The sequence below is a fragment of the Thunnus maccoyii genome, chromosome 23 (assembly GCF_910596095.1).
Source record: "Thunnus maccoyii chromosome 23, fThuMac1.1, whole genome shotgun sequence".
Classification (NCBI taxonomy): Eukaryota; Metazoa; Chordata; class Actinopteri; order Scombriformes; family Scombridae; genus Thunnus; species Thunnus maccoyii.
In genome coordinates this window covers 14,231,795-14,254,937 of record NC_056555.1, presented here as the reverse complement: position 1 = coordinate 14,254,937, position 23,143 = coordinate 14,231,795, and the positions used below count along the sequence as shown (strand labels likewise).

At 41.7% G+C, this 23,143-nt stretch overlaps 1 protein-coding gene and 1 long non-coding RNA gene across 4 annotated transcripts in view; one reads left to right on the top strand and one right to left on the bottom strand.

Annotated features, from left to right (window-relative positions):
* plxna4 (plexin A4) overlaps positions 1-23,143 on the top strand; it is a 240,020-nt gene that overhangs the window by 211,511 nt on the left and 5,366 nt on the right. For all 3 annotated transcript variants that reach the window (XM_042403692.1, XM_042403693.1, XM_042403694.1), the window contains 7 exons: positions 3,294-3,360; positions 4,319-4,465; positions 5,690-5,849; positions 9,632-9,735; positions 12,688-12,787; positions 15,257-15,447; positions 18,922-19,091. In XM_042403692.1, the coding sequence (XP_042259626.1) occupies positions 3,294-3,360; positions 4,319-4,465; positions 5,690-5,849; positions 9,632-9,735; positions 12,688-12,787; positions 15,257-15,447; positions 18,922-19,091 (939 nt within the window). The remainder of the gene's footprint in view (positions 1-3,293; positions 3,361-4,318; positions 4,466-5,689; positions 5,850-9,631; positions 9,736-12,687; positions 12,788-15,256; positions 15,448-18,921; positions 19,092-23,143) is intronic.
* LOC121891000 lies at positions 12,800-13,734 on the bottom strand. The gene is made up of 3 exons (XR_006094008.1): positions 13,531-13,734; positions 13,362-13,411; positions 12,800-13,242 (listed from the first exon to the last, which is right to left on the bottom strand). It is a non-coding gene; the product is annotated as an uncharacterized LOC121891000 (long non-coding RNA).

The window sequence follows — 23,143 nt, the reverse complement described above, 5'->3', positions numbered from 1 at the left end:
ATAGCACCCCTCCCTCCCTTCTTCTTCTCTCTCTGTAATTTGTTCTGTCTCTTCTTTCTTTCTTTTTTTTCTTTCGCCCTGTTTTCTCTCAGTGTTATTCTCCCTCACTACCTGCTTCTTTCTGCTCTTCATTGCTCTCCTCTATTTGTCTTCGGTTCTGATGCTTGTGGTGCTTGTGTCACACCGTCACTATCTTTATCTCTCTCTTCCTCTCTTCTTGCTCTCTCAATCTATATTCCCAGCTCTTCCTCCCTCCTCTTCCCCCTCCCCTGTTTTCTTGATTGCTAAATCAATGCTTAAAGTGCGTGAGCAGGGTGTCTCTGGCACAGCATCTGAGCACGGCTACCCACTGACTCCTCTTCCAAGAAATCTCTGTATGTGTGTGTGTAGTGTGTCTCCTCTCTCCACACACAAACACACATCCTTCCATCTGTCCCATCTCAACCTGTGCTGAAGCACAACCACCAGGCAAGCTAACTAACGAGAGCCTTCCACAACCATCTGTCGCTTTCCTTGCTGCATTCTCCTCCTTTAACTCCACTTTTTCCTCCATCCCTCAATCTCTCACTCAGCTCTGCATACCACCATCCCTCTTCCCATCATGCAGAGTAAATAGCCTTTTCATAGCCTTAAATTTAGTTTGGCTGCAGTTGATGCGTCAAAATCGCAGTTTTGATTTTGGTCAAAAGATGAAAGCCCAATATGTTCTTGTGTTGATCACAACCTCACTTTGGCTCAAGCAAGGACACATAGTTATCACACACAGCTAAAGCTCCCGTTGTTTAGCTGTAAGTATAATCTCTGTTGAAAGAAGATTTGTGCTTGTGCATGTGGTGCGAGAGCCAGAATAAGTTTCTATGTGTGCACGTGTGCATCAACAAGTCTGTGTCAGAAGCTAGCCATCGCTGTGAGCCTGTTTGACACATACGATGACCAATCTTCCTCACCCAGAGCGTGAGTGGGAAATGGAAATGATTTCTGACTTCAAGCTGTGCTGTTTTTAATATGTGACTGAAACCAGACAAGACTCTCTGATGTAGTTATATGTTTGCAGTTAACACAGCCGCCATCGCTCTCTCTTGCAAGAAAGGAGTCTTGAGATTAAATGTTTCTCTCTGTTTTATGTTTGTGAACATAATGTAATGTGTAGGATTGGTCCTTGAGACCTCATGACTCATGAAGGGCAGGATTATGTTGTTATAGCTATATTAGTTGGATTTTATGTTTGCATCTTCCAGTGGGTGAAGTTACCATTAAAGATGAACTATTTCTTAAGAAGTAACAGTTGTCCAGGATAGTGAAGTGTCCATTTCCTATACAAATACATATTATGGGCAGCTATGGCCAGCTAATATGTTAAATGTGTGTGATGAAGGAAAGATTCCCGTCCACCCTACCACGGTAATCAGCAGGAACGAAGCACTGCCAGGTCCCCTCTGCTCTAGATCATTCTCAATGCCCACTGCCCCTCTGACTGGCTGCCAAGTAGGCAAGCCTGACCATGCCAACATGCCACGGCACATTTCATTGCATTAACCCAAACATAGGTTGTGCTGTGTTTTGAATAACAGCCAAGGAGAGGTTTGGAGAAGATTGTTTGGAAGTTGTAATACCAAGCACTAACGTTAGATCTAAAGCAGCTCCGTCACAGTGCCATTTTTATCCTTGTTCCCCATAGACTGTGCTATGATTGAGAATGAGCATAAGCAAACTGGTGGGGCCGTGCCAAGACTTCTTATTACTGCAGGGCTGGCTCCCGCTGCCAGAAGCATGCACAGACACACACACACACACACAATAAACACTAGTCAGCACACATGGTAATTTCTGAATACATACGCAGTGGGATTAATTTGTGCTTTTTGCACGCTAGCCTTAAAACAGCCGTACGCTTGTCCACTCACACAGACACACACAAAAACACAATATCTATTGGAATTGAGTAAGGAAAAGGAAGTTGAAGGAGAAGAAAAGGGAAGGGCAGGCTTAGCCAAATCATTTCTTTTCATTCTTTTCTTCATTTTCCTTTTTCACTACTCCCTCCCTACTTCCTTTGCTGCGCACCTCCTCCTTTCTCCATGCCCCTTTCATCCCTTTGATAGATGGGCTACATTTGTGGAAATGGAGAGGATTTGGAAGTGTGTATGATTACAGGATCCAGAATTGGGCAGCTAGAGGGAGGGAGGAAGACAGCAAGGACACATGAAAGAAAAGATCAAAGGTGACCTTGTTGACCTTTGGATCTGTGGACGGAGCAAAGGCGGGAGGGGCGGCAAATAAAAGTGCGGGCACAGTGAGAGGCAGGAAGTTAATCCCCCCCAGGTGTTGTGCCAGTGTTGGTGGGGGGTGCCAGGCAAGCCCACTGGCACAGCGGACATCAGGCCCCCCCTCACGCTTTAGTGTGGAGCCCCTCCAAGAGGCTGTCTGAATGGCGAGGGGTGGGAGGGTTGCAGGTGGCAGCCGAAACACTCAGACAAAACCTACACACACAAATAGACACAATGGACACTAATCCTGAAATATTGATGCCTATGGTAGTTTCTCATTGAGAGGGAAAGGGAGGGGTGTGCGGTTGTATGTGTATGTGTTTGAGGTGTTTCTGACAGATTACCCACACACCCCTGCTGCTGGCCAAGAAGGTTGCTGTCAAAGGATATCTGATCCTCGCCTCTGCTCTTTCTCCCCTCGCCACCACCGCTGTTGTTATTATGTATGCATATTAGTCATTCACACGGGATCACTCACACACTGTTGGCCCAGGTCAACACATACACACAGACACACACACACACAAACACAGACACACACCATTTTGCCACACCAGTGGAGCATGGATGCCAGGCGGAGAAAGAGAGGGAGATGTATTCATTCACTTTCTATTGTGCACGGATCGAGTGTTAGTCCAATGAATAGGCAAGGGAGTGCTTGATAATGAGGCCAGTGTTATTACAGAGCCGTTCCAGCCCCTAACGACATCAATCCACTGGGATCAAATAAAGGCTTTTAATTGCTTTGCCTCATATTAAAATCCCCGCCGCCGTAGACGAGCTGCCCTTGGCGTGCCTGAGCATAAAAGCCAGCCGAAAGATTGTCTGAAAGGCCATCATATAGCATGTGCAAAGGCTCTCTCAATTCATGTCATTGCAATTATGTTTGTGTAACGAAAGCCTATTCATTAGCAGCGGTCATCATTTTTACCAGAATATTTGATGATGGTGTTGAATATTTATGATGGTAATAAGAGTGTGGAGGATCATATGTTCATTATGTGCTTTGTGTCCGTCTGTTTGCAGGACTGAGTCTGTCGCAGAGAAAATGCTGACCAACTGGTTTACGTTTCTCCTCTACAAGTTTCTTAAGGTAACTCCTTAACATTTCTTAAACTCTCCTCAACATTTTAAACTTAAAAATTCCATCAAGTAGTTTAGTTCTAGCTCTATCCCACTGTAATTTCAGTTTAGTTTCCATGATTCAATCACAACTCTTTATGGCAGTAATGTAGACTTTGAACTAAAGCAGAACTGTGTTTGGGTATAATTATCTATGCAAATCTAACTATACTACACGGGCTATAAACTATAGATGGTTTGGGCCTTCATTCAGAGAATATTGTTTTGATAATATTCAAAAAGATTTTTTTGCAACTGCTTGTCTTGATTAAAAACACTCATCTTACTGTAACTAGCATACAGACGATATATATAGAGGATTAGTTGTCCTCCTCTTGCTAACATGTATCTCCCATGTTGATGTGCCATTGATCAGTACGTTTTACTTAATATGACAGCAGTATTCGCTAAAAGCAAAACTTACTACTCCTCTCCACCTTAAAAAAAAAATGTCACCAAGATCCTGTTTTTCTCCTCCGTCTCTCTGCTCATCCCTTTACTGCAGCTGGGAGGAGAATAAAAACGATGACAAATGGCCAATCTCTTCTGTTTGATAAACAGCAGGCAGGGAAGATGGGGGTGACTTCAAGAGGCTGTCTTTTATGGCATTCTTCACTGTTTATCCATCAAACCTTTCTAAAACTCTGGCTTTGTTTCATCAAAGTTTATATATTAATATAGCTGGTACAGTTTTCTTTAATTTATGGGAACAATAGAGTTTGGGACATGATGTTCATAAGTTTTGCTCAGCAACTTTGAAGGCAAAGCAGTCTGGAAAAACATCAACAACAACAACAACATCTTGGATAGACATTTTTCTCAGATATTGTTCAACTTGTCTGTCAGTCAGCTGAGTGCAGAAATGGCTTCAAAGTTTTCTTTCTTTCTCCCTCCAAACTTTTTCTATGTCTCTCCAAATCTCTGTGCAGGAGTGTGCAGGCGAACCTCTCTTCTCCCTCTTCTGTGCCATCAAGCAGCAGATGGAGAAAGGCCCCATTGACTCTATCACAGGAGAGGCGCGCTACTCGCTCAGCGAGGACAAGCTCATCAGACAACAGATTGACTACAAGACGCTGGTAAGAGGTTCATCGGCCCAAGGGTCCAAGGGCTAAAAGGGGACATTTAATATGCTTTCAGGGACAAGAGGAGAGAAAAAGGGTGGTTATGGGTTGTCGGTCATGAGATGAGCATGGGGACATAAAGTTGTCGTTGTCACGCTTGACATGTAGGGGGCACAGGAGTGGCGACCTCACTTCCTGTTGAGACTGGAGCTGTCAAATAAAGGAGCAGGGCTTCGGTATGAGGATGAAGGAAAGAGGTTATGCATGTGTGTATGCGTCTGTACATGAACGCACCCTCTCTTTCTGGAACCTCAAGTTCAGACTCCACTGGGTCTGTCTGTTGTTGTCCTCTCCACTGTGACATGTTTGTTTCAGAAGGGGACACACTTTAGTCTTTGCCGCTTTCTTCTGTAATGTCTAAGCTGTTTGTACTTTACTCTCTAGGAGTACAAAGTTGTATATTTTGTCAATGTCCATGATGAACGGAGGTTGGAAATTAGCCAGAAATTAGCTTTAAATTGGCCTTTCACAACAGAATCACCTATACTCAGATCACCCCAACAATTTTTACAATATAGATGTGTAGAATAAACTACACTTAAAGATAAAATTATTTAATAGGAAGCTTGAATTTTATGTATGGGCTTAAAGTACATATTTGGGAAGGAAAAGTGCATAGAGAATACACATTTACCCTCATATTTATGTATTTGTGCTTGAAAATTCGGGTATTTTCCCCAGCACCTGAAGGCGAGCACCGAAAGTACTGATGAATATGATAATAATATTATAATTAGCTGGTTTACTGCTCATCAATTCAAGTAGCACATTGCTGTCTCTCTTCAAGCTCCGAGGAAAGAGCAGTTTCCCCGGTTCCCCTTTTTCTGATGCAATTCTCTCACAGACCCTTTGGCGAACACAAAATTATTACTGTTCCATTGAGTACCAATCCACAGTGCAATCAACATTTTTAACATTATACACACAAACCTTTTCTCTACCAAGCTGAAACGTGTTAGATATAGCACACCTTTTATCATTTGCACTAGATTAACCTGGAAAATGATTGTATCTCAAATGATGCAACTCTTTTCTTTTACAGTTGAAAATATTGCAAGAAATCCTACAGATAGATGGATTCAGAAATGATCTGTTGTCAATAACAAAAGTCAACGCTTGGGATACTTATATCGAGTCCCTCCTCACACTGTCAGTTCTGTTCATATTTTTTGCTTACAGGTGGTAAACTGCATCCATCCAGAAAATGAGAAGAGCCCAGAGATCCAGGTGAAGGTCCTGAACTGTGACACCATCAGTCAGGTGAAGGAGAAGATCCTGGATGCTATCTACAAGAACGTCCCACACTCGCACCGCCTAAAAGCCTCTGACATGGACCTGGGTATGAATCTTTTTCTGGTTCATCAGTAGGATGAACGTTTCTGAAATATGAGAGCAGTGAAAAAATCAAGTAAACATCTTCTGTTCTGATGAAAACAGATATACCACATGACAACCCTTTTAAGTACAGTAGTCACTTTATGGCTGTGCTGTCACAGTTTTGTCCTTTGTGGATCTGTTTGTTGATAATGGGATATTTATAATTGGTACATTTCAGGATTATAGTTAATCATGCTCCCTCACATCCCTGTAGTTACATTTATATCCATGCAGTGTTTCCCATCTATGTGCCTGAAAAGCAGGTTGAACTTAAGACACCCATTGATTTTCACAAAGGCTTCCCCACCCCAACCAGCCCTCTTAAAAAGTACAAGTCTTCTTAGATATAGAGAGGTAGCTCTCTGTTCAACCTCAGGAGACTTCACTTCCTGGCTCTGTTGGCTCAGATGTCTAAGATTGGTCTCTTCTCTCCCCAAACGTCCCATTGATCGACTCTCTTGTCGACTGGCGTCTGAGTCAGATGATTGATCAGCTAATCAATCGAGACGCTCAGTGATCTCTTTCCTACCAAATCCTTTTCCTTTTTTCTTTCTGTCAGAGTAGGATAGGATGTGAAGGAGCGACTCTCTGTATGAATACAGGCCCCTGTTGCCATTGATGATGATATGGGCTGCTACAGTATGTTCTTATTTTCCTAGAGTTGTATAATTGTATTTCAAGTCAATTCAAATATATTTGCAAATTATTTTATGGGGTCTCTGTTAAGATAAATGGGTGCAGTGATATACCTTCTCTGCAAAACAAAAAGTTCATGGGGTTTGGTACACCCTGCGTCTGTGTACAATACGTGTACACATCCATGCATGTGAGCATAACAATGTTATCCGTGATTGTTTGTCTGCCAATACCTACAGGCTGTCTCTACAGTGTACACCATGCTTTTTATGGTTTAATATTGCCAGATGAATTTTCTAACCCCCTGTTGTGTGTTGGTAATAGCATATTTATAACCAACCCAGGATCTAAGATGGGCTGAGTGCATACCATAGGGAATCTGCCTGTGTGATGGCTAAATGAAGAGATTGGTTTAGCCTTTTAACGACACTCCTGGATAAAACTGTTTTATGGCCCCCTTTGGGCAGGATGTGTTCTTCTATTATTGTTTTATTACAAAAGGGAATTGGAAATTGTCAGAGTTAGCTGGCCAGGCGCTCTGTATGTTTTCGATTGTCTGTATGAATAAGAGAGAGAAAGAATGAGTAAATGCAAGCTCACAAGTGAACATGTGTATGGAACAAAATATTTTGTCAGTGTTTGTAAGCCTTGTTGCGGTAATTAGCATTTCTTGGTCTTGTACTATTCATGTTGACGAAACAGGTCCTTCATTTAATTTAGCTATTTTACCACACTTTCTGGCTCTCTCTGACACACACACAAACACATATACCCAGACTGATTGCAATGCATGATAAGGATAATAGTATTGTGGCAGGCCTGTCCTGAGACAGATTGGCCAGGAGTGTTGTTATCCAAGGTATTGTTTTTAATTCCCATTTGCTGCAAACCACAGTCCCCTGCAGGGCCTCAGAGAAGATAGTGCCTGAGAACAAAGAAGCTAGGCCTTGTGTGTGTATGTGTGTGTGTGTGTTGTTGTTTTTTTTTCTATCATTGTGTGCGTGTTGCCAGCAGCAAATGTGTGTCATGCATCTCTGTGGAGTACAACAGTCACCTTCAGCCTTTCTCTTCACCAACAGCTTCCATACACTCCCCAAAGCCCTTATCTCCTTGGTTGTGAGTGAGTCCATAATGCAGGTCCACACACACACTCTCTCTCTCACACACACAAACACACACACACACACACACACACACACACACACACACACATACTGTTCTCCTCCTCCTGAGTAGGGACCACTGGATTTGGGAATCGGAGTGATCTCAGTTTGCTCTGGTTTCACACCAAGTTTATTCTTTTATTTATTCCTCTCTGCCTTTTTTTTCCCCTCATTGCTTCATTTGTTTACTGAGCCTTGACTGGAGACGGATGCTCATTTGCATCTTTATGGGAAGATGTACCATATAGACAAAAACAATGGGAGAATCTTTATTTCCTGCAGATTTTTCAGAAGCTAACACAATTCTGGTCGATCCTCCAAAGACAGGCCTCATCATGCACCACAGTGATTGCCGCTTTGTTTTCCTGTTTGTGATCAGAATAGGAGATGACAGTGGCCGACGCAAGTGGGAAGCTCAGCAAGGAGCACAGGCACAATATCGTATTCATAAAGTCCACGATGTCTGCAAAAAGAATAGAGGAATCATCTGCTTTTGTTTGTTTTTGAGATGGATTTCCTTTTTCACTTATGATAATTTTCCTCAGGTATTGTGAGATGTTTCTATCAAAGCTTTTGTTTTGTTTTGTGCTGAGATTGCACGGATGTGGCAAACCTGATGTGTATGTGGTGTAGATAAAATCTGGTTGTAAGGTCATGTAAATGCCGTCTTGTTTAAATGAAAGACAATGTCATGTGCGCTGGAAGTTACTTGTTGAAAAGAATGGAAATTCAGTGATCTACAGTTTTTGAGTAAGCTGTGGCCTCATATTTACAGCTCTCTTAGTTTTTTCATTTAGTATTAGAGCGGATCGGAGTCTAGTCTGCTTCTACCAAAGCTCCCAGCAATAACAATAAGAGCAGCTAGGCAGGGGGCTTAGAGCAGTGGATGGGGTTTGACAAAAGGAGTGCAGGGACCAATAGTGCCTTCAGAGAGCAGAACATAAGGGCCAGTGTGCAGATGGAAAAGGAAATGCACAAGCCCAGGGCATACAGCTGTAATCACACCCATTGATCGCACCAGCGAAAGAGATGGAAAAGAGCAAAGAGGTAGAGCTTCATTCTAAAAAGAGTAGAGTGGGTGATTAATTTAACTTGCCTCTTGTTACTGTCTTTCACATGTGCCATTTTTCTTTTGGTTCTACATCTCTTTGAGTTTCTATAGTCCTACTCTAAGGCACTGAGTTGGATTTTGAGTTGTTTTTCTCCTCTTTTTGATTCTATTCAGTCCTCTCATGACAATGTAAAATGATTGTTCTTAAGAAATCAAAGAAAAACCTCAATGGATGAAGATGGAGATAGTGAGAACTATTTTTCTGGCAGACTGATTAGAAAAAGTGTGTACTTTCTTGTGTTTTTTTCTGGTGAGGATGTGATTCATGTTTTCACCTACCAATTACAAACCAAGGTTAGAATTACAAACTAACCTTTTTTGTTAATCCCCAGGGAGAAATTAGATTGTTACACATACAGCCAGTATGTACATGCAATACATACAATTAGGTACAAGCCATGTAAAGATGCCAGTAATTGAAACTAGTGCCATCAACAAAAAGCCTTTCCAACCTATTGTTACTTCCCATTACACATACTAATGTATTTTACAATTTTACTGTAACAGTTGGCTCCAAATCCTGAGGGTACGTTTGCAGTGCCAATAAATTCCTTTCTTAAATGTTGTTGTGCCTGAAAAACAACAGTCTCCTAAAAGCAGAAATCCAACACTGGGACAACCACCTAAATATAATGTGTTTTCATCCCAAAAGCATGTTAGTACTTTAAATATTATGGAAAGTCATGCACAAGATTTGAAGATATCTTGACAGATGGACAGAGAGGGGGCGAAAATAGAAAAGTAAAAAGTCAATATTGTCAGTGGAGTTGTTCTGTGTGAACATGGATGGAAATATTCTGACCATTTAGACTTTTCTTTTCTTTTCAATGGCAGAATGGCGGCAAGGCCGAGGACAACGCATGATCCTGCAGGATGAGGACGTCACCACTAAGATCGAAGGTGACTGGAAGAGACTGAACATGCTGGCCCATTATCAGGTATGCCCATTACTACATTAAACTCATTATATTGCCCAATTTTAAACCAGTAACAATTAGCAGCCTCAATAAAGTAACTTGTATGGTTTCTTGGGGTCCATGTTTGTTTATGTGTGCGAAGTAGTTTTTAAAAATCTCTTGAATTAAATTGACAAAGATCTTTTAAACTTGGAGATTTTAGTAAAATTTTAATGTTGTTGCATTTTAAAGATTTTCAAAAGCTTGATAAAGTTTTAGATACAAGGAAGGGGTAAAGAAAGGTTGCTATCAGCAGAGTCTTAGCATCATCTGTTTGGAGCTTATAATATATAGGCTTCATCTTTTATTTGAGTAGATTTACATCTTTCTGAAGTGAAAGGCACTGCTCTTTACATCATGTTTCATCATTGTTCCATGGCAAAGGTACACAGACACAATGCTGAAATTCATCCCCACAACATTAAGAAAAAATGGTGATTAGCACAATGTAGAGAAATAACCAACAAAAAGGAACGGCCTTTTCTTCTATATGTTACTTATTCATATCTTATATTTATCACCTCTCTCTATCTACAGTATATCAAGCTATCTCTGCTGACCTCTCAACTCACCCTCTCTACCTTTTCCTCTAAGGCTGAATGACCTTATGATCTGCACTAAGCTTCAACTAACTGACTATTGGACAATTTGGTCAAAGCACCATTTAATGGTGAAAGTCCTCAACTAACAGGGACCCCCCCCCCCCCACACACCACCTGCTCTGTCAGGTGGAAGGGAATGAGGCAGGGCAAGGAAGGGAAGTGACCAACTGACCAACAACAGAGTGAGACTTAGGAGTAATCCCTTATGTGTCGAGAGGGGAGAGGGCTTGAGATAAGATCTGATGTGCTAGCCAAGTGTCATCTTCTTTCTGATATGGATTAGCGGTGGCATAGATTTCATGTACACAATAGACACTTCAGTGATAAGAGACATAGTTTATATAGAAAGTTCTAATTATGCAGTTTTATTAACATCTCACCCATTAAATACACAAATGCTCTTATGCACAGTGACAGACAAACACATATTGGCAGGTGTTTCATGTATTCATGTAGTGGTGACTGTCCTTCAAGCCAACCAGAATGAGTCTAGCTGGAAAAAACAGGCCTGCTTTGTCAACATGGTGATAATAATTCAAGCAGCTAAGCAAGCAGCCACTGTCCCCTCCAAGTGCAGTTTGCATGCTGCCTAAATTAAATGTCAGCAGCAGCAAGTGTCAACAGGCTTGGAGTACGAGGCGCTGGTGGAATGGATTAGAGAGCTGATTCCAATCGAAGATAAGATAATGAAGACAGAAGTTAATTCATTTTTTCAGGCTGGGGAATAAGGGCGCCTTATCCTTGACAGACCAAAAAAAAACCCACTCTACTACTATCTACACTATCTACTCAAAATTTGTCAGGAAGCAAAGAGCAAGAGAGGGAGGGGATGGCACAAACAGATTCAGGTTTCAGTCAAAGGGACCTGCATTTCAATTCTTGTTTTATTCTACTTTATTTCACTGAAATGTTGTGGCTTGAAAGGCTTAAATCTATAAAGCATTTTCTTGTTGCTTCACTAACCAAATCTATTAATGTACTCTATTGATTGATGCCACCCCTGTCAACCCAGATGTGCTACTACTATATATTTGATCTTTGGATGACCTCCATATGTGTTCTATATGTTTTGTGCCTCTATATGTCTTACTAGAGGCTAATATGACCTACCAGATACACTGAATAGAATCGTGTGCTTACATCACAACTGAGTGAAAAGTTTTATTTCTTTTTCAGAAAAACATCACATAATGGCTAAAAGCAAAACTATGGCATTTTTCATATCAGATCTTTCTGTCCCATAATGACAGACATTTTTCTCCTCCTCCTTACTTTCAGGAAATTGTGCTCCGCTGTCTGTCTTAATCCTCTCCTCCAAATGTTATTTCCCCAAATGCCACTCCTCCTTTCTCATTTCATTATGCTCCATTGTGCTTTGCTCGTTTTCTATCCATTCAACATATAAGAGTAGTGATCAGGGAGCATGCTTAAGGGTGTTGGAGAGTTGGGGGCTCCCCACAAAGGAATAACAAGATCTGCCCTGCGGGCCTCCTGTTTACAATGATATAAACATATTATGCATAAGAAGCAGATTGAGTGACTGGGTGAAATAATGATACAATCTTAATAAGGCCCAGGCTCTCTCACACACACACACACACACACACACACACACACATATATACGCACAAAAGGCCCTTAGTCCTTATTCCCTGTCCTATCCACCCACACTATGATAGAGATCACTTCAATTAACCCTGCCTTACCCTGCAGTATAGGTAGTCAGATTATGTAGAACACCCTATGTGTGGGTGTGGGTGTGAGTGGGTGGAGGATTGGGGGGTTGGGGTGGGTGAGGGGGGGGTGTAGCACGGCTGGGACAGACTTCATCCCAGTTGTGTTAATTGAATCCCGTTTGGTTGACTGGGGAAAGAGGGCAGGATTGACTTATTCATTCATTTACACACACTTATTTACACGTAGACCAACACAGACTCACACACACCGCTTGATTCTTCACACCTTCATACATGCACTACCGAGGCCCTAGAGGAAAGCTATTATTGAATAGAGACTGTGGGACACCCCCCCCTCACACAGGCCTGTGTGATGCTCTGCTAAACTCTCCCTCCCCCTGTCAGTCATCATATGTATGTGTGGGCTGAGTGGAGCACATAAGGGTAGTAAGATCTTCTCTGTTTTTCCTCATGGAACCAGGGTAGTTGGAGGGAAATATAGAAACTGACACTAACACAGTGATTTATGGGTTTTCTGATTGGTCGTGTTTTAATTCTGCACAAATGAAAATCAAAAACTGTGCCCAAAGGCTTTTGGTTGAATTCTCGTGGAAGGTTATTTACATAATACATGTGTGTGTCTGTGTGTTATGCAGGTACCTGATAATGCAGTAATGGCCTTGGTTCCCAAGCAAGTTACAGCCTACAATTCAGTAAACAACTCCACTGTGTCTCGAACTTCTGCAAGTAAATATGGTAAGCCTTCTTGTTTCTGTAAAATCAAGTTTTGGGGTGTTTCTGTGTCAGAGGCTACACAGATCGAAGACTGGGCACACTGGTAGAACCTACATGTATATCTTTCAAAAGACACAACATAATCAAAAACTGTTTATATTTTATATTAACATGGAGTGAAAACAAAGACGTTTTTTTTGTTAGATACCAATTGATCAAGCAAGTTAATTTCAATGGCTACTCTTGGTTACACCATTGGTGTGTCTATAGTCAATCAGTTATACTGACACATGAACTGACTCATAATGATTCTCACAAGCAAAAGTAAACTAGCCTACAGTATTATTGGAGGAAGAAGTAGTATTGGAGAAAAGGCAAAAAAACGAACTGATCCTGCAGCAGTGGATGTTCCCACCTGAGAATGGACTTGAGAGTGACGAGTATCCACAGGATCCTGCAGGACAACAGTGACAGACCTAGAAAAACAAGACACAATATAGAGTTGAAAGGATTTCTAAAACATAACAAGAGAATAGACTCTTTCCACTGTTGTTATGGCCTCTTGAGACTCCAAAGTGTGTCCTCTCATCCTTACATGTGCCAGTGTTTTTTCCGCCTGTCCGTCTGCTCCGCGTCTCCTTGAACCTGAGAAACCATCAAGTTAGTTGCTGATCAAAGGGCCAGCCTCACTGGCCACAAACACTTCAGACACATCAAATGTGCTGCCACATTATTAGCATCGCCTCATCTCCATACGGACTCACCTCGCCTCCGTGGCTCCAAATTAGACCAGATAGGACAAGGTGAGTGGCGCAACAGAAAAGGGAGGGAGGATGCCAGGAATATCTCCCTCCACAATTTTTTTTTTAAAGGGATTGGCTTCAAACGCAAGTGTGATCCACTTCACAACTGGTGTGATACTTGAGAGTGACTTTGAACTTTCCCTGAGTACAATGGCCAAATAGTGCAGACAGAGACAAAGCTGAATTTAATATAGCTGCTGAGAGAGAGAGGGGGTGGGGGGAGGGGGTGGGGCAGGAGAGAAAGTTGCAGAAAAAGTACAGAGATTAAGACAAACACTGTGTAACATGTTGAGTCAGAGAATGAAAAGAGAAACCTTTGTGTTTGATCTTTTGATGTAATGTTTCCATCAAAAACCACAAGGAGAAAAAAACCCACAAAAAATAACACTGTGTGAAGCTGGATCAGAATAGTATCTGAGATATTTCTCTCCTGTGTATCCTGGATTCTGTTTCACCTTCAGCTTTCTGACTTCTTGAATAAATAATTAACACAAAATGAATGCACTACCCTTTCTCCCTTTATGTATTTAAGATCAACTCTGCGCACACACACAACCTCAAAAACAGCACAATCAGTGCTACACTTGTCCAGTGTCCCTGAAAAAAGTAGTAATAAGTAAGTAATACCAAATTGACAGCCTTGTAGCAAAAACTTGACACAGGTTTTATAACACAGTTACAGTTAAATATTACTCACTGAAGTGCCCCATAGGAGAGACAGACAAACATTTTCAGTTGATTGTACTGTAATCAAATTTGAGCCATCAATACACACACACACACACACATATACACATCCACATCCTCTGTATCTGATGTCTCCAGTTGTCTCTTCTTTTCCCCCCAGACTCTCTCCACTGTACACTCTTCCCGCTTTTCTCTCTGGAGAGATTGATTTCTGTCACTGTGAAAAACACTCTTTTTTTTTTTTTCACTCCTCTCTCTAAACCGCACCCACTGATCAATTTTTTTCACACTGTGTAAACATTCATTGAGCCATGTGTTTGGAAATGTCATCGCCACTCCAGCCATTGGGTGGGCCATACATATTTCATCTGGTCTGACACCTGTTCGATTTTGTGTCAGCCAGCGATGCCATGTCTTGTCCCTGGGAGAAGCAGCCATGAAAAATTAACCATGCACACTTTCTAAAAGTTTCATATCCAATCTCCCAGACCTGTAAATTGGTAGCCACAAGCCAACAAACTGTATTTTGCAGCTGTGACATTCAGGTTAAGGCTTTCCTTGCCTCTTTGGTGAAGCAACAGACTTAAATTTTAGTGCTTTTTGATGTTTGTTTCTTTACTTGTGATGCCTTAGTGTGATGGTTGCTTTTGTTAGCTTTCTTTTCTTCTTTTTTACCTCAAACTCTGTTCTGTTTTGAATGTCTTGTATCTTCAGCATCCCCTCTGTGAATTTCTTATCTTCTTTTTCTTTTTCTGATGCAAGCAGCAGCTCCCCCAAAAAATCAGCATACAGTTGTTTTCAGTGTACAGTTTAGACATTTTAGGCTTACAGTACATAAATGTTAATGAGATAAATTCATATTATATATCCTAGTAAGATGTTACAAACTAATGGAAGTACAAATGATGCTGGAAAAAAACAACCACTGGTTTTCTGACCTTTTTAGATTTACATCAGTTATGTAGGTGCTACATGAACTAATGCGTGTTGCTCCTCACAGAGAACATGATCAAGTACACTGGAAGCCCTGACAGCCTGCGATCCCGTACTCCTATGATCACTCCTGACCTGGAGAGCGGCGTCAAGGTTTGGCACTTAGTTAAGAACCATGAGCACGGAGACCAGAAGGAGGGCGACCGCGGCAGCAAAATGGTCTCAGAAATCTACCTGACACGACTTCTGGCAACCAAGGTGAGTCATCTGTGTTTTGGAAAATTTTGCATTTAAGGCTAATTAATTCGCTGGTACTGGTTCATCTTACTATTTCCTGGGCTAAATTTACTATTTATTTACATGTGAAACATTTGCAGGGGATTTAACAGCTCAAAACTAAAGCAAGAGTTTAGCTCACCATCCCAACAGTGCATTTTTAACTGCGAGTAATTGTATTTGTCTTGAGGCAGTTGTTCAGGTGAAAGGCCAAAAGGTTACTTTAGCCTCCAACCTGTATTACCATGAGTCAGTAAAGCCTTCCTTTATTTGAATATTCATGTTTGCTTTGGATGAGTCATCTCAGTGGAAAAGATTATTCAAATGTATTCTTCCATCCCCTCAGGTGAAAAAGAGAAAATAGATATTTTTGTTTGTTTTCTCTTTTCATTACTGTTGCGTTGATGCAGCAGCATATCAAAAAGGGTAAAGAGAAGGCCCATGAAGCTAGTGAAGGTGTTTCTGTAATAATAAAATTAAAAAAAAAGATCAGACCAAAATAGAAATGGCTATAAAATGAGTTTCTTTGAATGTGCCTGCGACAATGGCCTCCAGGAAGAAGAAAAAAAGAGTTAATTTGGTTTGGAGGGAAATGTGACTTTGATCCAACAGCTAAATGCAAATTAACAATCCAGTCCTAGAGCACCTTCTCCCTCTTTTTTCATCAAGACGTCCATTCTATCAGACACAGACAGAGCCGTCAAGGACGATCTGAGAATGTTCAGGCCGTAATTTATTGATTCACAAACATTTGTTTTTTGATCCACTGTCTGTCTTTGTTTAGCACTTCACATAAAGAACATAAGCGCAGTTCTGTGGATGTAAATGTAAATACACAGTGGCAAGAGTCTAAAAGTGCTTTCACATCAATTCTATTTGGTTCAGTTAGAATGAACCAGACTGAGACTGATTGAAAAGGTGTGTCTTGGTCGGCTTTGAAGCTGATGCTGGTGCGGTTTGTTTGTAGTCTGAATGCAAATGGACCAACCACAGTATTTTGTGAACTGTTCAGGAAGCAATCTTAGAATAATCAATCTATATAAGCAATGTATTGTATATAATTGTGCAAATCATTTGGTAACCATGTTAACACATATGCATGTCAAACGTGAGTCCAGGAGAATTTCCCCCGATGAATCACAGTCAAAAGCAGCAGCGTGTTGCGCTTGTATGCTATTCTGTGTACAGTGGCAAAGTCCATTAAAGAGTGTGTGACATAGTGACCCCAAAGTAATCCCTCTAGTAATATTGCTGTTCAAGATGTATCTTTGTCATCTCTACCTGTATGTCATTATTGCAGTCAATTCACAGTCTAACAAAACTAATAATCCACATAATCAATTATTTCTTTGTGAAACTTTGTGACCTTTGTCAAATGTTAAAACACAAATCATGGACTTGACAAACCATCAACTGAAGACTTCCCCTGTTAATACTTGGGAGAACAAAGGACTAGTAATGTGCAGATGTGCAGGCAGATGAGCAAAATCAGATGATCAGAAGATGCAGACTCACTATGGCAAGATGGGTATAACTGCATCTAAAGAAACAGCAACATATGAAAGAAACTAATAGATAAACAGACTGGAAACTGCCGAATAAGAGGTAGGGGGTAAGATGGAGCAGCTGTCACATACACACAACACATACTGTATTGCACTTCACACACCTACACACATGAGCACATGTCACCTCTCGGCCCCTGTGAGCTGCTCTATTTCCCTGCCATTATCCCATTCCAGAGTGCAGGAAGGTGGCTTCTGACTGCAGACAGCACATCATCTTTGCAGATGGATTGTTTTTGTGAAATAACCAGTTTATCTTGGCTGGCCATCTCTCTTGGTGAGAAATGACTGGGCAGACAGGCAGTGTAATTGACTGCGTTTGGCTTTCACCTTGCCAATAAATACCTCTCCCTGGCAACGCCGCTGACGTCTCTCATATTAGCTCCATCAGTGTCACTCTGACTGAGTGTGGGTACAAGGGCGTGTTCATATGTGTGGAGGGGCACAGGGAAGTATTGCGTTTTCTCCCCTCACTTGTACTCTCCAGAGTGTGTGTGCATCTGTGCCTCGCCGTGTCTCCGTCTTCAACTCTCTATTTCTATTTCACCACTATCCCCAATGTTCTGATTGTTTGCTTTCCTCTCATTTCATTGAGGAGGCAGATGGCATCAAAACATCCAGATGACACATTGTGTTTAGAGTGCGGTCTAATGACAGGGTAGATGGTCGTGGGGGGATGTGTTGACAGTTTCAGCTCCACCAGGGAACAAGAGAGCCCTGTGATGATGACAGTGCTGATGCAGAAGTCCCCTTTGAGACAGAGGATGACGTAAAATGTCACAGCCTCAGCACTTGTAGGCACACACGGGTTTTGGTATCTACACACATATGCACATGTACATGCAAAACATTAGGTATTCCCTTGCCAGATAATGCAGACTGCCACTTGGAAGGCACGTGGGCTTGATATAGAGATATGTGATTCTATCTTCATAGAACATTGATAAGCTGGTGGGAATGAGGGCTACATTAGAATTATAGTCGTGATTGTCAGACTAACAGGATTCTCTCCTCCCACTCTCTTCTACCTCTTGAATCTGTGATTTGGTCACCCACTCCAACCCAAATTGGATTTTTATTTGCCAGTGCCTGTACACACCTCATCTGCCACACTCAATGGCCTCTTTTCCTGATAGGAAACCTCTGTCGTTTCATTTCTATCCTTCCTCTCGCCTTTTCCCGTGCATCCCATCAGCTCATTCTTTACAAGAGGATTAGATTCTCTCACTCTCTGTCTCTCCCCTCTCTTCTCCTCCTCCTCCTTAAAGTCGCCAACATTAAATCAAATTAGGGTCAATGGTGCAGTGTGGGAGCTAATCCGGCAGCACAAAGAGGCTTAGGAGATGCGCCTCCTGTTCCCAGATATTATTAAAAGTCAGCTATGAAATAACAATTTCCCCCATCAAAGCTGCGAGCAGATTTAGGGCCAGGTCTGTCAGATAGAAGTCAGACATATAAACATGGTAGCTAGGGGACAAACTGACATGCACTGCACAACACATAAACTCAAACAAGTTTATGCCAGTCTTTCTGTCAGCATTAGGCATTGGTATGTTGCAAAACCCATTAGACAGTGATGTCTCATCTCATCTTGTTCATTGGCTCGGTGTTCCCTGTTCAATATGGATACTGGCTCAAAGTACTGAAATTGTGGACTCAAAGATTTTTATAATCCCATACAAGTCACTATTATTGGTTTAAAAATGTTTTCCTGTGTTTTCTTTACTTCCTTTGTAGCATTGGGAAACTACAGTACCATATAAAGTGCTTTTCTTGAAGTTTAGTATAGGCTGTATTAACCAGCTTCTAAGATGCAAGTTATGAGTGAATAACAAAAAAAATCCTGGCTTTGTGTAATCTTTTTTCTATCTCTCCTTATCCTCCTCTGCAGGGCACGTTACAGAAGTTTGTGGACGACCTGTTTGAGACCATCTTCAGCACGGCCCATCGAGGCAGCGCCCTGCCACTGGCCATCAAATACATGTTCGACTTCCTGGACGAGCAGGCCGATAAACACAACATCCATGACCCGCATGTTCGACACACATGGAAGAGCAACTGGTGAGTTGAGTGGTTTTTGAATTTGAATCTGCACATGACTGCAAACTCAAACATGTGCATAGTGTAAACAGGTGGCTTCAGGTCATGAACATGTAACACACCTCTAAGACCCAAAATCTTGAACATAGATATGAATATACAAATACTCAGACCAACATTTGCTGCATTTCTTTTACACCAGTGTTGTGCCTTTGGCTCTATTTGTGGCTTTTTCTTGTTTATTTTGGCACATTTCACGTGGCATTGCCCTGATATTGCCCCGTGTCAGTGCCAAGCTTCACCACACGCCTCTTCCCTTCCTAATATCCATTAACCACAGGGGCATGTAATCTTCATTAAAGCCAACCACAAGGGGCTAATCCAATTGGCTGCCAAGACTCTCCATCTATTATCATGGATAACTGGGCCAAAAAACGCCTGTCACTGTGGAAATCTCCATAGTGACAAATGTACGCTCCCAGGTGACGGAAGTACACCTCTAAATTAATATCCGCTGATTAATTTAGACCATACTGACCTCTGTGAGCCCACCTTAAGAGGTTGGTAGGGGTTAAATAACCAACAGAATGTGGTGAGGAGGGAAATGAAAAGGTGAAGAAAGGGAAGTGAACTCAGTGGGAGTTAAACGCACACTAATATCTCATTAGCCTCCTGGCCTCTGCCAAGATCCCAGCATGCATCACTCAGCCTTAGGCCCAGGAGCACCATGAAGATGGGAGGATAAAATTGATGTGCATCAAGGGACAAATAGAGAAATGGAGGGAGGAATGGATAAGGGGGAGGCTGAAGAAGAGGGAGAAATATTTACGTTACAGTCCTAGTTTTGGTCCTTTTCTGCGTCTGTGTTATTGGGCCATTTGCAGTGTGTGTTAAGTGTTTTCTGAGAGCGCAACGGGCCGCTGTTACATTAGACTTTTAATGGAATGGGCTCTCACTAGAGGGCTGTGAATGAATAGCAATTTATCATAACACACCCTCACAAAAAGCCACTTAGATTGCACACAACAGTTTGTGCTGATGCCACCACAGATCTCTTCTCTGTGTGGGATGCGCATATGCCTGTGTCTTTACTCCTCTCACTGTGTGCTTACCCATAACCTTTAATCGTCTCAAAAGACAGCAATCTTGGCTGCAACAAAAGCCTTTATTTTTTCTGATGGTAGAGAATAATAATACCAGTGCCCCTCCCATGCTGGCCCCCTGTCCCATTAAACGTACCCAGCCCATCATCATCATACACGCCATTAACTTCAACCCATCACAGCAGCCAGGGCCCCTACACCCCAGTGCTACCCCCAACTACCATTCAGGGCTTCCCCACCATCAGAGCTCTACTGTACATTCCCTGATGTAGGCCTTATGCTAGATTATCAATTGACCATATTGCTCCAGTACCCATATTGATAAAGTATCCCTTACATATTTACATCTTTGTAGGTATGATATGACCCACTAGCCAATAATTGTTTTTAAAATAACAATAGAAGCTTTATGCTGATAAAATGAGGATATGATTACTAACTCTACACCTGCCTATGCCCCTAGTCCATCAAGCTATTTGTGCATATATGTCAAGCTTTTTGAAGTGAACTGTGTCTGTGAATTTTGATTGTGCAAGTTTAAATTCAGTTAAATTGTTAAGATGTTTCTGCATTGTCTGACAGAGTTGTAATGTGTATTTGTATGCGTGTACAGTAAGTGTGTATATGTATGAGTCACTGGCTCCTAGAGCATCTCCAGATGGTATCTTTTGGATTAGCAGCAGTGTGTCAATGTCTCCTCTCATCCTCACTCTTCTGTATTTGGTATGTGTGTGTGTCTCTGTATTGCGTGTTTGTTGTGTTGGGCTGCAACATGCAGAATTTTAATTATGGTGCAAAACTGGCACACAAACCCCTCTTGTCTGCATGCAGATAACCACCTATCTGCAGTAATGCCATAATTTCATCCCACTCAAGTTGTAAATGGCATCACTAGGACTGAGCAAATTTTCAAGTCAAACATTGTGTCATTTACAGAAGGTTTTCAATTTGTCCGGACATAGAGCTTCTGCAGTAAGACATTGCAAACTTGCCATTCACATGAAAGGTCATGCCTATTTGCCTACTGAGGTACAGTTGAAACATTGCCCAGTCAGGTCACCTTTATAAAGCTGTTACTTCAAACCTTTGGTTGCTGCATGAAAGAGGTCAGGTGTGGTCAGCTCCCTGTCTGAGTTGTAATGCCTTGAATGGGATGACCTGGATCACAACATCTGTGACCCTTTGCCCACCAATGACCAGCAACTTCATCAGGCTCATCTGCAGGAGTGAGACAACATCCCACAACTGCAGATTAAGAGGCTCACAGGCTCTCTCTGCCAGAGGTGTCAAGCAGTGCATACTGCAAATGGTGGTCAGACATGCCAGTGAAGGACATGTGTTATTGTTTTCATTTGCAGTGTTGGTCTTGCTCAAAATATTTAAAGTCAGCCTCAGTAGATACTAAGCAGAGCTTACAGTATGTTTGGTTTGCTGCTAGACACATTACATAGTTTTGTCAATACTGATTGTTAATCTGGTTCTTCTTTGAGAGAGAAAGATTAGCAGAGTTGATTTTAAATGGGCCATCACTGTAGTACTGCATTAGTACTCCTGGAGCACCAGGAAATGCACTAAACACTAGTGAGTGAAGTTAATAAAGCTACTGTAGGAACAATTTCTAATATTAACAAGTGTTTCCTATTAGAGTAGTGAGTAAACCTGCTGCTTTCTTACTATACCACATACTTTTCTTAAATCAGTTTGAATTGACTGCACTTTGTAGTGCTAAATCGATGGACAGAGGGGTCTTTTAATAAAAGGGCTTTTTCCGAGTCTGCCAGCCTAATTCCTCCAGGATAAGAGATGTCCTTGATCTTGGCAGCTGATATTTAACCTAATCCCTGACCAAAAGGACCGATCATGGCCATCCTTCAGATTCCTATCACAACTCAGCGTGAGTTAGTTGCAGAAAATTCTGTGCTTTGCCCAATTTCAACACAATAGATATGTAGATGTTATTATGGTGGTCATTTTTAACACACAAAAATCATGTGGAGAACCTCATCATTGTACCATCTATTGCCTCATTGAAACAGCACATACCTCAAAGCACAGGGCAGCTGGGGCAGACTGTCAACAATGAAGGCAGCACAGCAGTGGTGTTAATATCCCTTTGATCCCTGCACCTAATCCCACTAGATTCTTTGCTTAGATTAATTTTGAAGTCATAATGCAGAGTTTTTCCTTCCTCTGATTCCAAATCCTCTTTTGTTAGATTGTACATGTGAATGGCTTTGTGGTTGTGGGTGGTTGTGCTAGGATAAATGCTTAGTGGGATTGTAGGGGAGCACTGCTGGTATTTAAATGATTGCATTTCATTTTTTATTGTTTTTTTCCCCCTCATCCTTTGATATTGTGCCACACATACAAATGCTTATGCAGGCCAGACCACAGTGTCTTTTCTGTTTGATTTTTGCTACGTCAGCTACAAGCGCATAGCCCAGAGAATAGTAAAGATACAGAGATCCAAGTAACACTCAGCTCTTTCTTAATACCACCTGAGCCCTTTCAATGCAGAGCACCGATAAAGCTGGCCCTATATCTATTCATTTTGGCAGAAACAAGCCAAGCAAGTAAACAGACTTGTATATTTTTATTATTCTGGACAGGCGCAAAATAGGACCCACTTGCACGAACAAGGCAATATGAACTGTGTCACTGTGCGGCCCCCAGCAAGGACCCCTGGACACTGCTGGAAAAAATGAGAGCCAGCCACCACCTGGTTTTAAAGATAAAGGCTTTATTGAATTGAGCACAAACATCAAACAGAGCACATCAGCAACAGCGGGGCCCGTGTACTAGCAGTGCAAAGTGAATGAATCCTCATCCCCCTTCTGGTGCATAATATGTCCATGTCTATTGCCTGGCTGGCTGTTGCAAATATAAAAATGCCATTTAGGGACTAAATCTCAGAGCTGTTCAACCGGACACATACTGTTGTTTTACTTTACACTCTTTGTTCAGTTCCAT